General features: G+C 37.0%; 1 protein-coding gene across 2 annotated transcripts in view; it reads left to right on the top strand.

Annotated features, from left to right (window-relative positions):
- Positions 1-285: 285 nt before the first annotated feature.
- MDM1 (Mdm1 nuclear protein) overlaps positions 286-14,222 on the top strand; it is a 28,919-nt gene continuing 14,982 nt past the window's right edge. For both annotated transcript variants that reach the window (XM_055579952.1, XM_055579944.1), the window contains exons 1-7: positions 286-478; positions 1,521-1,635; positions 4,600-4,970; positions 6,017-6,151; positions 10,349-10,516; positions 11,790-11,893; positions 11,993-12,092. In XM_055579952.1, coding sequence (XP_055435927.1) covers positions 461-478; positions 1,521-1,635; positions 4,600-4,970; positions 6,017-6,151; positions 10,349-10,516; positions 11,790-11,893; positions 11,993-12,092 — 1,011 coding nt within the window. In that variant the 5' untranslated portion in view covers positions 286-460. The remainder of the gene's footprint in view (positions 479-1,520; positions 1,636-4,599; positions 4,971-6,016; positions 6,152-10,348; positions 10,517-11,789; positions 11,894-11,992; positions 12,093-14,222) is intronic.

Below are 14,222 nucleotides of genomic sequence, written 5' to 3'. Positions count from 1 at the left end.
GGGCCCACCGAGGTCGGTGACTCAGCGAAGCCCAGCAGTTAGACCATTGTTGCAGAGGGGCCCACAAACCAGACGCCATCAAGAGCTCCTCAGGACGAAGCTCCCGCGGGGCCCCGCCCACTCCGGGTCCGGGAGCCTCATTGGCCAGCCTTCCGCCCGCCACTTCTACCAGCCCGCGGGATTTGGCTCGGGAGGCGGGCGTTTTCCTTTCCGGCACTAATTGGTCGAATCTTAATGACGGCATGGGATTTTTCGAGTCTCAATTGGTTCTTAGTCTTCAGAATGGGCGGGGAAAGGCAGAGCGACAGGGCTCAAGGAGGGAATCGCGGAGTGCGCCGGCGCGTAGTCGAGGACGCTGGGCCGAAGCTTTTGCTAGGGAACCTACTGTTGTCGCCCCGCCCCCTCGGAGCTTTTTGTCCCGTTAACTGTCGGGGTGGCGGGGGCTCCAGCTCAGGCCGACATGCCGGTGCGCTTCAAGGTGAGGACGGGGTCCCCGGGCCCGAAGCCTGATGGGGGTAGTTAAGGCGGGGCTGGTGCGGCGTGCCGGAGCCTCACCGGCTTTCTGGGCCGCGCCCCTCGGCCCCGTAGAACCTGTCAGCTCCCGAGCCTGTCTGTCACTATCCCGGAGGATGCTCATCTCCTCTTACCTAGCCCCCTCTCCGCTCACACTCAGTTCTGAGTTGTCGAGTGGAAGAGTTAGATGGTTTGAGATGGATTTATTTGGGGCGGGGGGGAGGTGCTCAGAGGCGTGTACATAGTGGGCGCTTTCTAATGGGAACTGCGGCGGCTTCAGATCGGGGCACCTGTGGACCACATCACAGCTTAGCATTTAACACCCTTTCCCTTTAAAACTTCAGAGTGTTTTGTGTCTTTTAAAGGCTTGAGAAATGGGACCCTGACAAGATTAAAGACAGGTTATATGAAACACATTATTCATAATCATGCATTTCTTTAAGGTTTGTTGATAGTTCCAGGTAATTGATAGCTGTCAAGGTCAAGCACCCTGCAGCATAACAGTTGACCATAGTGCTCCACAAGCCCTGCAGTCTTCTTTTATCTTGAGGGTTTGTATTCAGAATGGGAGGGAAATTTTTCTTTTCTTGGTTGACTTTACAAAACTTCACAAGGAACTAGGCATAATATTGCAATATAATATTGTGTACTCAGTGAGAACTTCATTAATTAGGATAATTATAGTGATGAGGATTTAAATTGCCACCGATTTTCAGACCAAAGCTCAAGCTTTTGATTCCAACATCCAGCAAAAGGGTAGCCACTCTGAGCCTCAGATTCCTAGTAGCATCTGCCTCAAGTAGTTGTGGGGATTAAGGTTATAACACTGAACTGCTTAGCACAGGGTTGCGTAAATATTAGGAGCTATTATTAAGGAGCTCTTCTGTGTTCAATTAGTCTTAAGTATGTCCACTCTTTTTAGAGGTTCAGAAATGATTTTTACTGATATATACTTTAAAACAACTTTCATTAATTACATTGAACTTAAATTGTACTTTGCATTACAGGGATTGAGTGAATATCAGAGAAATTTTCTGTGGAAAAAGTCGTATTTGTCAGAGTCCTGTAATTCCTCAATGGGGAGAAGACACCCATGGGCTGGACTTAGATCAGATCAATTAGGTGAGTTGAACAATTAGTTGTCATTATAACTTGAATAAACCTTGGGAAAAATGATTAAAAATATGTGGTTTCCCAGAGTGTGAAAGAAGGAGAGAGAAAGAGACTGACTTGATTCAACCTGCTTGCTTAATTCTCCCTCAGTAGAATATAAGATCTCTTAGATCAGAGCTCTGTCTTCACCACCGTGTTCCTGCCCAGTACCTAACATAGGGCCTTGGCACATTCTAAAGCTTATTAGAACTCTCTTTTTTAAAAATTGAATGCATAAACCTGGGTTTGAATCCACATTTGATGTGTGACTTTGGACAAATTGGGCCTGTTTCACCAAGCGGGACTTGGGAAGCCCCTTGCACAGGATTGTTGGGAGTGATGAATGAGATGTTCCTGTTAAGGGCTAGGTACTTCTACACAGATTGTGCTAGGAGCTCCTCCTGTGACCCCTGTAAGAGTGCTGATGTGTAGGATATAATTTCCTCCAATCTTAGATGTTTGAAGCCAGGAAAAGACTTAAAGAGTGGGGTGCCAAGTCTGGAAACTAGTAAGAAGAGCATATTTCCAGGGTTAGGTTTGGAGAACAAAGGGAAGGGTAGACTAGAGTGGGTGGTTCTTTTAATATTCCTCTGAATTGTCAGGCTCCTTTGCCCAGAGCCTGGCTTCAAAGCTCGAGTGTCCCTGCATCTTAGGCAGGGTGGTGCTTTAAGAAACACCTTGGTGAAACAGGCCCAATTTGTCCAACAGGCCCAATTTGTCCATCAAATGTGGATTCAAACCCAGGTTTATGCATTCATTTTTTAAAAAAGAGAGTTTTAATAAACTTTAGAATGTGCCAAGGCCCTATGTTAGGTCCTGGGCAGGAACACAGTGGTGAAGACAGAGCTCTGTTCTCAGATACCTATCCAGATGACCAGAATTCCACAAATTTGAGGCTCTATTAGATTAAATATCCCAACATAAATCTCTCAAATGTAGCTAAGCTAAGCCCATCGAGGGCCTTAAGGGATATTATGACGCTGGCCAACTGGTTAACCACATAACATTTTAGCTTAGATCAGCTACATTTGAAAGGGTGATGATGAAATGAGACTATGGGAACAGAGCCACTTTGGAGTATGATACCTTAATGAGAAAGGAATGTCTAGGGGGAGGGGCAGAGTGGGAACTCCAGGTTGCTCAAAAAGGAGGTGGAAAGCTAGCAAGGAACAGCAGCAGTGTTACCTGAAACTGGCTAGACATTCTCTGTGTCTTTTTCCTCCTAGTGTGTGCTGAGAGACAAGGGTGGACCACTTGAGAAGCTTCCCTTTTCATTTTGCTCTTCTTCCACCAGCCCTGCTCTGTTAAAGAGGGATGTCTAGGGCAGTGGTCTTCAAGTATTTTTGGTTTCATACCTGCTAAAAGAATTTAGAAAGTCTATCTCTCTTCACATTTTAAAGTTGATATTTAATTTTTTTAATAAAAAGTGTAATGAACAGTACAATCAAAGGACATATTTCTGACTTATTGTGCATACACAAATATCATACACATTTTACATGTATTTTGTTAACTTTGGAGCTGCTAGTTTAGTTCAGTTTATGGTAAATGTTCATCATTTAATTGGTAAAGTCAGTCCTCATTGGAAAACTAATCAGATAAAATTTGAATTATTTTCCATGAAAAGAAAGTCTAACTTTATTTTTTGGTTCACATAAGTACATTAATATGCATATATGCATTTCACATAATGACTCTCTTACACTTGAATTTTAGTTTAAGATAGGTAGATGGAAAAGGCATGGAGCTAGATAAAATAAGGTACTGTTTCTTTGTTATTTCTAATCTCTGCCTTCTTTGCTTTGCTGTCAAATATTCCGCATCAGGAGTTGTGCTTTCTTGAATTGTTCCTTTGTTTGTCCTCCCCACCTATGACAATTTTTTTTTTTTAATTCCATAGGGTGGTTGAGAGGCGTATCTTTCTTTTGTAAAGTGGGCAAAGGGTGATTATGAAAGGAGCGGTGAGAAAGGAAACTACAGATGGCAGATGAAGCCCTTAGGCAGATCATTGTCAGGAAATGGCACATATGGAAGTGAGGATCTGGAAAGTGATTCCCTTAAGCTGCTGTTTCTGCACCCCACACCCGGATGTCTTTATATGCCTCCAGACATATATGCATCCAGTGTGAAGACCGTGGTCTAGGGGAGACTTGCACCAGTGGAGACTTTGGGTCCAATGGCCAAAACATCCATGATAGAAGCTAAAGAGCTCTGATTTTAGCTAATGCCAGATTGGCTCTCCACCTTCCCTTCTCTTCTAGTCTTAATCTTTCTTCTCCATCCTACACCATCTTCTATTTAAAGAATAGCTCCAAACTAGGGCAGTATCTCAGTGGCTGTCATTCTGCAGAGCTCCTCTTACCTGGGTAGAAGGTTAAGTTTTTTGGGCATTTGCTTTCCAGAGAGAAATATAGAGAAATAGTATCTTAGCTCTGGTTCAAAGGGTTCATTCTCTTTAACTTCTCAGGAACTCAAGGCAGATACAGAGCCAAGATCCAGCATAATGACATCTCATCCCTTCTCATCTTGGTCTACACTGCATAAGAGAAGCTTTGTGAAAAGTTCCAAATTTTGACAGTACCAGGGCCCATTGTTCTGCTAAGTAGCACAGGAAAGTAATTAGAAACGGAGGCAACACATTCCGCCTGGCTTGCCAGGTCCATCACGTTGCAATTCTAGTGACTTGTGTTAGGATAACTTGAACATCATGACCCCAATTTAAATTTATGGTCAAACTTTTACTATTTCTTTAAAGCAAAATTAGAGATTTTTACATTGAAAAACTGTACTTTTTTTTTAATCCTGTAACTGGAAGGATATTGTGTATCTCAAGTGAATTTTAAATTCCATTTCTTCTCTCATACATGTGATTCAAAGTTGTCTTTGTGGCTTTATGCTTTGGTTTCTGCTAATTTTGCATATTATATTTTGTAGGAATCACAAGAGAGCCAAGTTTTATTTCGAAAAGAAGAGTCCCTCATCATGACCCACAGATTTCAAAATCTCTTGAGTGGAATGCAGCTACCTCAGAGAATGATGTGGTCCTATCACCAGAAACTGAAGCTCCTAGAACACCAGAATCACAGGAGGCAGAACAAACAGATGTTAACCAAGAAAGACTTCTTGCAGTAGAAGCCTTCAGGGGTCCCAAGAGAACCAGATCTCACTCTGCGGACTCTAGAAGTGAGGGGGCTTCAGATATTGTAGAAAATAAGGAGGATATAAAAGCAAATGACGTACCAGCTAATGAAAATGTGGAGCTGAAACATTCTACCAAGCCTCTTTCAGAAAATGTAGATGATAGGGTATGTGTATTTGCTGTATTTCTTTTCAGAAGCATAGAATTCTCTATAAGTTTTATCATCATTTTAGTAATATTACATTTTGTGCTTAATTTTTTTCTGCTGTTTTCTTGTTCAAAGTCTGTAGAATCGACTATAAGGTGATAGTTGACTTTAGTTATTATGAATTAGTTCTATTCTTAACAGTTGCCATTTTGTACTGGTTATTTTCAGATATCCCTTCATTGGGAAGACAGTCTGCCTCTGGATTTCATTTATCATATATCAGCACCTGAGTCCTAAGGGAGAGATCAAGTTGAGACAGAGAAGGGGAGTAGGCTATTACTTCTGGCAGGGATGGTGAGCTGACTTATACTTAGGCCCTTTTCAATTTCTTATTGTATACCAGAGGAAAAAAAACAGAGCCTCAGTTGGCAAAATGCAAAAGAAAGGAGGGGTCTGGCTGGATCTCAAAAGATCTTGCAGTTTGCTCTCTTATGTCACAGCTGGCCTGTGGAAGGCCCCTGCAAGCACATAAGCAGAGGCTGCGGGGCCCTGTGCAGACACCTCACTGCCTTCCACAGTTTCCTCCCCATTTCATGTCCACCACTGACTGGAGCCCTGGAGAGGCATTTAGAAGTGTTGGAAAACCAGGGGACACAAGGGAATCAAGGGAGGTAACATGTAAGTCTGATGGGCAGGGGAAGAGGTGTCCCAAAAAGCAAGGTGTGGATGAGGTGATGTGCTGTTGTTTCTTACTAGTAGATCCATTTATGCATAATTGGTAGGAAGGAACTGAGAAATGTTACCTTTTGTTGGGATGCACAATAATTCCTTGACAGTATTAAGAAAGGAATTTTAAAGAATCACAATTTAAAAGGAACATTATCGATTGGAAGTTTGCTCTATAACAATGTGCATATGGTTAACAATACTATACTATACACTTAAATTTGTTAGGAGTGTAGATTTTTATATTGGATGTTTTTTTAAAATCACAGTTAAAAAATAAGTTTGAATAGAAATTTTTAATAAATTTCAATGTTCTGTTTTTTTTTCTCCCCCAACAGTTGAATAGACTTCTGCAGAAGAAAGCTGGATTGACGGTTGTTCCTTCACATAATGTCTTGAGGAATTCTGAATATCAAAGGCAGTTTGTTTGGAAGACCCCTAAACAACCTGCTCCAGCTTTTGCAGCCAATCAGGTAGTTTAATGGATACAATACATTTTTGAGTGCCATTATCTAATCTAGTATTGCAGTTTACATAGAAATTAGATAGTAGATCTGGAGGTAGGTTCTAGAAAAGTGAAAATGAGAGTTTTGCTAAAATCATCCTATTACTTCTGATTTATAGCAGTAATATTATACTGTCCTAGGCTACTGATGATCATTGTTGCCAGATCCATCACATATACTAAATATGAGACAGGGTAATGAAAACTTGAGGACTGGTAAGTTTTTGCATGCTGTGAATTTTTTTTACTTATTAAAAAATTATTAAATTAAATTGGTTTTATTCTGAACTGTTGTGTTTCATTGACTAATACATTGCATGTTTTCTGTCTAAGAAAGGCACAACTGCTTTGGATATTTACTTTAATAAGTAAAAAATAGGTTGAGGTGATACAAGATGTATAATTTTGTCTTTATATCAAATGAGCAATGATAGGAATTGTCAATTTATGTTTATAAAATTCAAAAGCTAAAATGGTAACTAGAAGTGATATTAAGTTTCATTGTATTCTCACACAGTTTTAGTATTGGGCTACCATTACTAAAATATACTTTTTTTTTTACTACTGTAATTCTCTAGAAAGTTCTTAGCTCTTAACTCATTTGTGTTCTTAACCATATTCCTAGGTTTAAGTAGGAAATACTTCCATTTAGAATATCCCCAAAGGTTCATGGCAGCTTAGTTTTTTCTTTCTCACTCACCTGTGTACTTTATACATCCCCAAAGACTGAGAGGATAATTAGATTCAGAAAGACAATAACATGTCATCTTATACTAAGATAATATTTCCACTGTTATAAATTGTAGCAGATTTAGGTTTACTTGTTATTCAGTTTTTAAAAACCTGAAATATATATAACATTTTAGGAACACAAGAAATAACCTCAAGCAATACATTTCCTTTATAAACCTAGTGAATAGAATCAATACTTCTTTTGCTGGCTCACAAGTGTTCTTAGATAGAAAATGTACCACAAAATATGGCCTGAAAATTGTGATTGTTTAGTTTTTATGGAATATAAGCTAGAGGTAATTCAAATCAAAGCCCTATTGACAACTTTTACATATTTCATTGAAAAGCATCATGTAGAAATGTTCTTTTTATAGTATCAGAAGTATAAGTCACTAGCAAATACGTTTACTATTAGCTTTATTGCTTTCATTAGTGAAGACTTCAGATAATTTTTTGTAAAGAAATGCTCTGTTAGTTAAAACGTATAATCAGTTTCAGGTCTGTGGATTGGAGAGTTGTGTGATAGAAATTTTTTCCATGCTTGTTGATGGGGAAATTCCTAAAGGAACTATTCATTTCTGTTTTATCAGACACTTGTTTTCTGAAAGGATGTCTTATATATAAAGGAGTAAGAACAATTTATGACAGAAAAGTTCTTGAGATTATACTGTACTTAAAAAGATATGCTGTTTGGTTTTGAAGTGTAGGTGTATTATTCAGCATTATGAAGCAATTAAACACCTTATTTGAACTCCATATCTTTTCCGTTACTTTCTTTGTAATCAGTGGCAATATACCATAAAATGGAAACCATATCATGGAATAATAAGGATAAAAGGAAACATTTATAAATAGAAACATGATAATTACCTGATTTTTTTCCTTGCTTCAGGCTAAAAGTAAGTAAGCAAAGGAAGAAAAAATGAACAAATGCATGTCAGATATTGAAAATATTAAGAATATTTTATTGTTGCAGGAATAAAAAAGTTGATGTCAAGGAGGAAAAAATCTGTAGAGCTGACAAAGTTGCCTTGTAAAGCTAATGTGTATTTTCATGTGATTAAAATTTTCCCATTTTACTTATCCTATTGCCAAACTAACAGAGTGGTAGGGAACTTTGGGGAGAAAAAATATGATTTATTATTTCTCTTGACTTAAGTATTATTTTGATTGTAATAACTATTACTCAGAACATAGTAATGAGCATCAAAGTTGACCTTTGGATTTTCCTTCCAGTTTTATTGAGGTATAATTGAGAAAAATTAATGTAATTTTTATGTACAACATAAAGTTTTGATATATGCATTCATTCTGAAATGATAACTACAGTCAAGCAAATTAACACATGTGTTGCCTCACATAGTTACCATTTTTTTGTGTGTGTGAATGTACAACACTTAAAAATATTTGACATCTACCCTCTTAGCAAATTTTAAGTTACAGTACAGTATTACTGAGTTCTTCCCTGGTGGCTCAGATGGTTGAGTCTGCCTGCAATGCACGAGACCTAGATTTGATCCCTGGGTTGGGAAGATCCACTGGAGAAGGGAATGGCTACCCACTCCAGTACTCTTGCCTGAAGAATTCCATGAACAGAGGAGTCTGGTGGGCTATAGTCTATGGGGTTGCAAAGAGTTGGACACGACTGAGTGACTAACACTTTCACTTTTTTCACAGTATTTTAACTGTAGTCATGCTATACTTTAGCTCTCCATAACTTATTTATCCTGCACAGATGAAACTTTGTACCGTTTGACCAACATGTCTCCATTTACCCCATCTCCCAGTCCCTGGCAACCACTATTCTATGAATTCTTTTAGATTCCACATATAAGTGGGATCAAACCGTGTAGTATTTTTGTCTTTCTGTGCCTGGCTTATTTCACTTAACATATGTTCTCCAGGTTCATCCATGTTGTAGCAAATGAAAGGATTTGCTTTTTAAATGCCAAATAATATTCCATTTTCTGTATCCATTCATCTGTCCATGGACACTTAGATTGATTCTGTATCTTGGCTATTGTGAATACTATATTGACCATGGCAGTGTAGATTATCTAGAGATACTGATTTCATATGGCTTGGATATATACCTGGAATAGGGTTGCTGGATCATATGATAATTATATTTTAAATTTTTTGAGGACCCCTCATTACTGCTTTCCATATGAATTTACATTCCCACAAATAGTGGACAGGGGTTCCCTTTTCTCTACATCCTCACCAATATTTATTATCTTTTGTATTTTGTTAATGCCCATTCTAACATACGTGAGGTAAAGTCTCATTGATGTTGATTTACTCCTTGATGATTAGTGATGCATTCGTGTACCTGTTGACCATTTATGTCTTCTTTGGAAAAAAGTTCTTTTGCTTATTTTTAATCAGCTTGTTTTTTTTCTATTCAGTTTTATGAGTTCTTTATTATTTTGAATATTAACTCTTTATCACATATGATTTGCAAAATTTCCCATTCCATCAGTTCAGTTCAGTTCAGTTCATTCGCTCAGTTGTATCCAACTCTTTGCGACCCCATGAATTGCAGCATGCCAGGCCTCCCTGTCCATCACCAACTCCCAGAGTTCACCCAAACTTTTGTCCATCGAGTCGGTGATGCCATCCATTCCATAGGTTATGTTTTAATTTTGTTGATGTTTTCCCTTCTTGTGTGAAATGTTTTAGTTTGATGTAGTCCCAGTTGTTTATGATTGCTTTTGTTGCCTTTGTTTTTGGTGTCAAATCCAAAAAATCATTAAGATCCATGTCAAGGAGCTTAGCCTATGTTTTCTTTTAGGAGTTTTATGGTTTCAGGGCTTATATTCAAATCTGTAATCCATTTTGATTTAATTTTTATATATGGCATAAGATAGTGGTCTAGATTCATTCTTTTACATGTGGCTATCCAGTTTTCTTAGCAGCATTTATTGATGAAACCCTTTCCCCATTTTACATTCTTGACTCTTGACTCCTTTGTCATAAATTAATGGACAATATATGCATGGGCTTGTTTCTGGACTCATTCTGTTCCATTGGTCTATGTGTCTGTTTTTATGCCTCTTTGCCTGTTTTTTAATCAGGTTGTTTCTTGCTATTGAGTTGAGTTCCTTGATTTCTTTAAATATTTTAGAAATTGACCCCTTACAAGATGTATGCAGGTATTTTCTTGTACTCAATAGTTTGTCTCTTCACTCTGTTGATTGTTTTCTGTAGAGAAGTTTTTTTTTTAAGTTTGACACAATCCCATTTGCCTATTTTTGCTTTTGTTGCAATGGCTATTAATTAGCCATGTGAAATCAAATTATAGTCATATATAATTTTCCCTTTTTTGTATCCTGATGATTCAACTTTATATGTGGAATGCTCTAAGCAATTGAAGTTCTAAGTTCTACATATTTAACAAAGAAAACTAAACTAAAGTAATTTTTGTTTTAAGGTTTTCCACAATAAAAGCAAATTTATTCCACAATTCAAAGGTAACTCATTCATCCATGAAACTGAATACAAAAGAAATTTTAAGGGCTTATCCCCAGTGAAAGAACCAAAATTAAGAAGTCATTTGAAGGAAAACGGAAATTTTGAAACAATATCTCCTGAAAAGAAGGTATTTGTCAATTCTTTTTTTTTAATTTATTTATTTTAGTTGGAGGCTAGTTACTTTACAATACAATATTTTCTTTTACTTAGCACCATTTGCAACTTTATAAGTTTCCATTTGAGATTTTTGTTTTTAGCTAGTTCATTATTTTGTTTGTTCACTTAATGTCAAGTGTTCATTGAGCCCTTGGTAGAAGCCAGGCACTGGTAGGTACTGAGAATACAATTATAACCACACTAAGCCTTAAGCAGCTCTTGGGCCACGAGCTCTTGTTGCCTGGGGTAGACAGAGATGTAAATAATTAAGTATAATACAGTGCAACGAATGCTTAATAATATAGCATGTAAGTCTGCTATGCCTAATATCAAATGATTGGCCTTACAGTATTGTGAACTTCAGGGGTTACAGTGGTGATAGAAACACATACTTTAAACTAAATAATGGAAATTAAGACAGAAATACACATACACACATGTTATTTTAAACTAGAGCTTTAGTATACCAAATTATAGCCAGTATAATTCACACGACTTAACTTAGTACATACAAACACCTACTTCTGTAAAAAATTTACAGCTGTTTGAATTGCATCATCAGGTTAAAACTGTTGTAAATTATAGGTAAATCAGGGATAGGTCCTATTTTTGAATCTCCTGGAATGTCATACCTATTTTATGGATTCTAAGAGTGAAAACTATATGACTAAAAGCAAAATGATTTATATATATATATAATAAACATAGTTATATATGTATTATAAAAATCATACATATATATTATATATAATGTATGTGTATAATAATGTATAATACTTTTTTATTTGGACTTATGATATTCTTAAAGAGAAAAAGAATTGTTAAGTTATTCACTAAAGCAATGTGCTAACTTACTTTTTGGGACCTTCCATTTAATTATTGCAACAATTAAGTGTAGATTTAGAATATCAAGGGAAAATTTAAGACCAATGTTCAAAAGGTAGTTGAACATCTAAATAAATAAACTTGATATAATTAAAACATTTTTCCTAGCCAAGTATGTAAAATTTTTACTGTTAGAAAATGGAACCATATCCTGAGCTATATACTTCAAGAAACTAACCAGATATACTAGTTTCAGAACTTGCTTGTTGACTTGTGATTTCTGCATTATCTTAGTAGTAAAATCTTAGTTTTAAAAGCAATTATAATTCAGTATCCAAGTATACTTTATGACATCTGTATTTTCACATTAATGTATAACATAAATGGAGCATGAAAAGTTCAAATTATTTTCATTTTAGTGTAATAAAACAGATGATCCTTTAAAATCAGAAGCAGAGATGGAATCAAAAGACTCAAACCAGCCTAAAAAGAAACTTACTCCTTGGAGACATCAAAGGCTTGGGTATGTATTTTGTAAGAAAAATATCATAGTATTTAGCTGATCAGCATAATATTTACTCTCATTTCATTGAAATATTTACTCTCATTTCATTTCTGTTAGGAAGGTGAATTCAGAATATAGAGCAAAATTTCTGAGCCCAGCCCAGTATTTATATAAAGCTGGGGCTTGGACACGTGTGAAGGAAAACATACCAAATCAGGTGAGTATATAAGCTCAGTAAACCCACATTTTCTCTGATACTACTTGAGTTTAATTTCAATAGTTTTACCTAGTAGTAGAGACTACAATTTAAAGATATATGATGCGGTGATAGCACCAGAAGTATCAGTTGGATATTATTTATCAAGGTATTTACTTTTGTTTTTAAAATATCAACTAGCTCCTTAGAGATTAATTACAAGGTCTTTAAAGTTAAAAATGTTTTTCAAATCAACTATTTATGTTAATGAAGTCAGTCTATAGAATTGTAGCATTATAGACTTGATTATTTTATAATCTGCAGACCTCCACTCTCAAGTGAAGACTGATTAAGTTTTCAAGATTGGTTTGTCTGACTGCACCACTGTTAGCTCCTTGTTTTGGAAGGATTATCTCTTGGCCTGAGACTTTTTAAAATTAAGATGAGTTGGTAGTTAGGGTTTCAGTCAGTTCAGTAGTGTCCGTAGCTCAGTAGTGTCCAGCTCTTTGCAACCCTATGGACTGCAGCACACCAGGCTTCCCTATCCATCACCAACTCCCGGAGCTTATTCAAACTCATGTCCATTGAATCGGTGATACCATGCAACCATCTCATCCTCTGTCGTTGGCTACACCTCCTGCCTTCAATCTTTCTCAGCATCAGGGTCTTTTCCAGTAAGTCAGTTCTTCACATCAGGTAGCCAAAGTATTGCAGTTTCAGCTTGACATTCAGTCCTTCCAGTGAATATTCAGGACTGATTTCCTTTAGGATTGACTGGTTGGATCTCCTTGTGGTCGGAGGAACTTTCAAGAGTCTTGTCCAACACCACAGTTCAAAAGCATCAATTCTTTTGTGCTCAGATTTCTTTATGGGCCAACTCTCACATCCATACATGACTACTGGAAAAGCCACAGCTTTGACTAGATGGACCTTTGTTGGCAAAGTAATGTCTCTGCTTATTAATATGCTGTCTAGGTTTGTCATAACTTTTCTTCCAAGGAGCAAGCATCTTTTAATTTCATGGCTGCAGTCACCATCTGCAGTGATTTTGGAGCCTGTCACTGTTTCCACTGTTTCCCCATCTATTTCCCATGAAGTGATGGGACCAGATGCCATGATCTTAGTTTTCTGAATGTTGAGCTTTAGCCAACTTTTCAGTCTCCTCTTTCACTTTCATCAAGAGGCTCTGTAGTTCTTCGTTTTCTGCCATAAGAGTGGTGTCATCTGCATATCAGAGGTTATTAATATTTCTCCTGACAGTCTTGATTCCAGCTTGTGCTTCATCCAGTCCAGCATTTCTCATGATGTACTCTGCATATGTTAATGAGCAGGGTGACAATATACAGCCTTGACGTACTCCTTTCCTAATTTGGAACCAGTCTGTTGTTCCATGTCCAGTTCTAACTGTTGCTTCTTGACTTGCATACAGATTTCTCAGGAGGCAGGTAAGGGTATCTGGTATTCCCATCTCTTTAAGAATTTTCCACAGTTTGTTGTGATCCACATAGTCAAAGGCTTTAACATAGTTAAGATTTAGATCTAAACATTTAATGGACTCCGAGGATTGTTACATCTGAAGTTATGATAAGGTAACAATCCTTATTCTTGCCCTCATGGAAGAGGACATTTTTGTTTTTGTTGTTAAATTAAGATCTTTCTTTAAGATTTCTCTCTTTAAGATTCCTATGGTAATGTGACTTTTCTGGGGTGTTTGTTTTATTAACTACTACTGGTGGTTTAAAGTGTTTAAATTAGTGGAATAGTTTGCCTTAACTTCATGGTCAAAATCATTCAAAAAGCAAATTGGAGTTAGAAAAGAATAAGAGTTTTTAGTTATGAGATTAGTGATCACTGATGGTGATAACAATTTTAGTTGACCAGGTCATAGACATTTAATATTTTACTTAAATCTTATATACTTTTTTTTCCCTGGAAGATACTTTATGTGGCTGTTTTTTATGTACCAACAATTAGGTATACCCACATTATCCTACTCCTAACATTTCATGGAATATTATTCACACTCTTCAAATGCACCTGGACATGATAACTTCATTATTTGAGTATTAACTCAACTGAAGTCATGTGACAGTTTTCTAGTCCATGTGTCGTCTTCATCTCCCTCTTTCTTCTGTGAGATATTGTACTTTT

The sequence above is a fragment of the Bubalus kerabau genome, chromosome 1 (genome assembly GCF_029407905.1).
Source record: "Bubalus kerabau isolate K-KA32 ecotype Philippines breed swamp buffalo chromosome 1, PCC_UOA_SB_1v2, whole genome shotgun sequence".
Classification (NCBI taxonomy): domain Eukaryota; kingdom Metazoa; phylum Chordata; class Mammalia; order Artiodactyla; family Bovidae; genus Bubalus; species Bubalus kerabau.
Note: the sequence above shows the minus strand (reverse complement) of the source record. Positions and strands in the feature narration are given on the sequence as shown.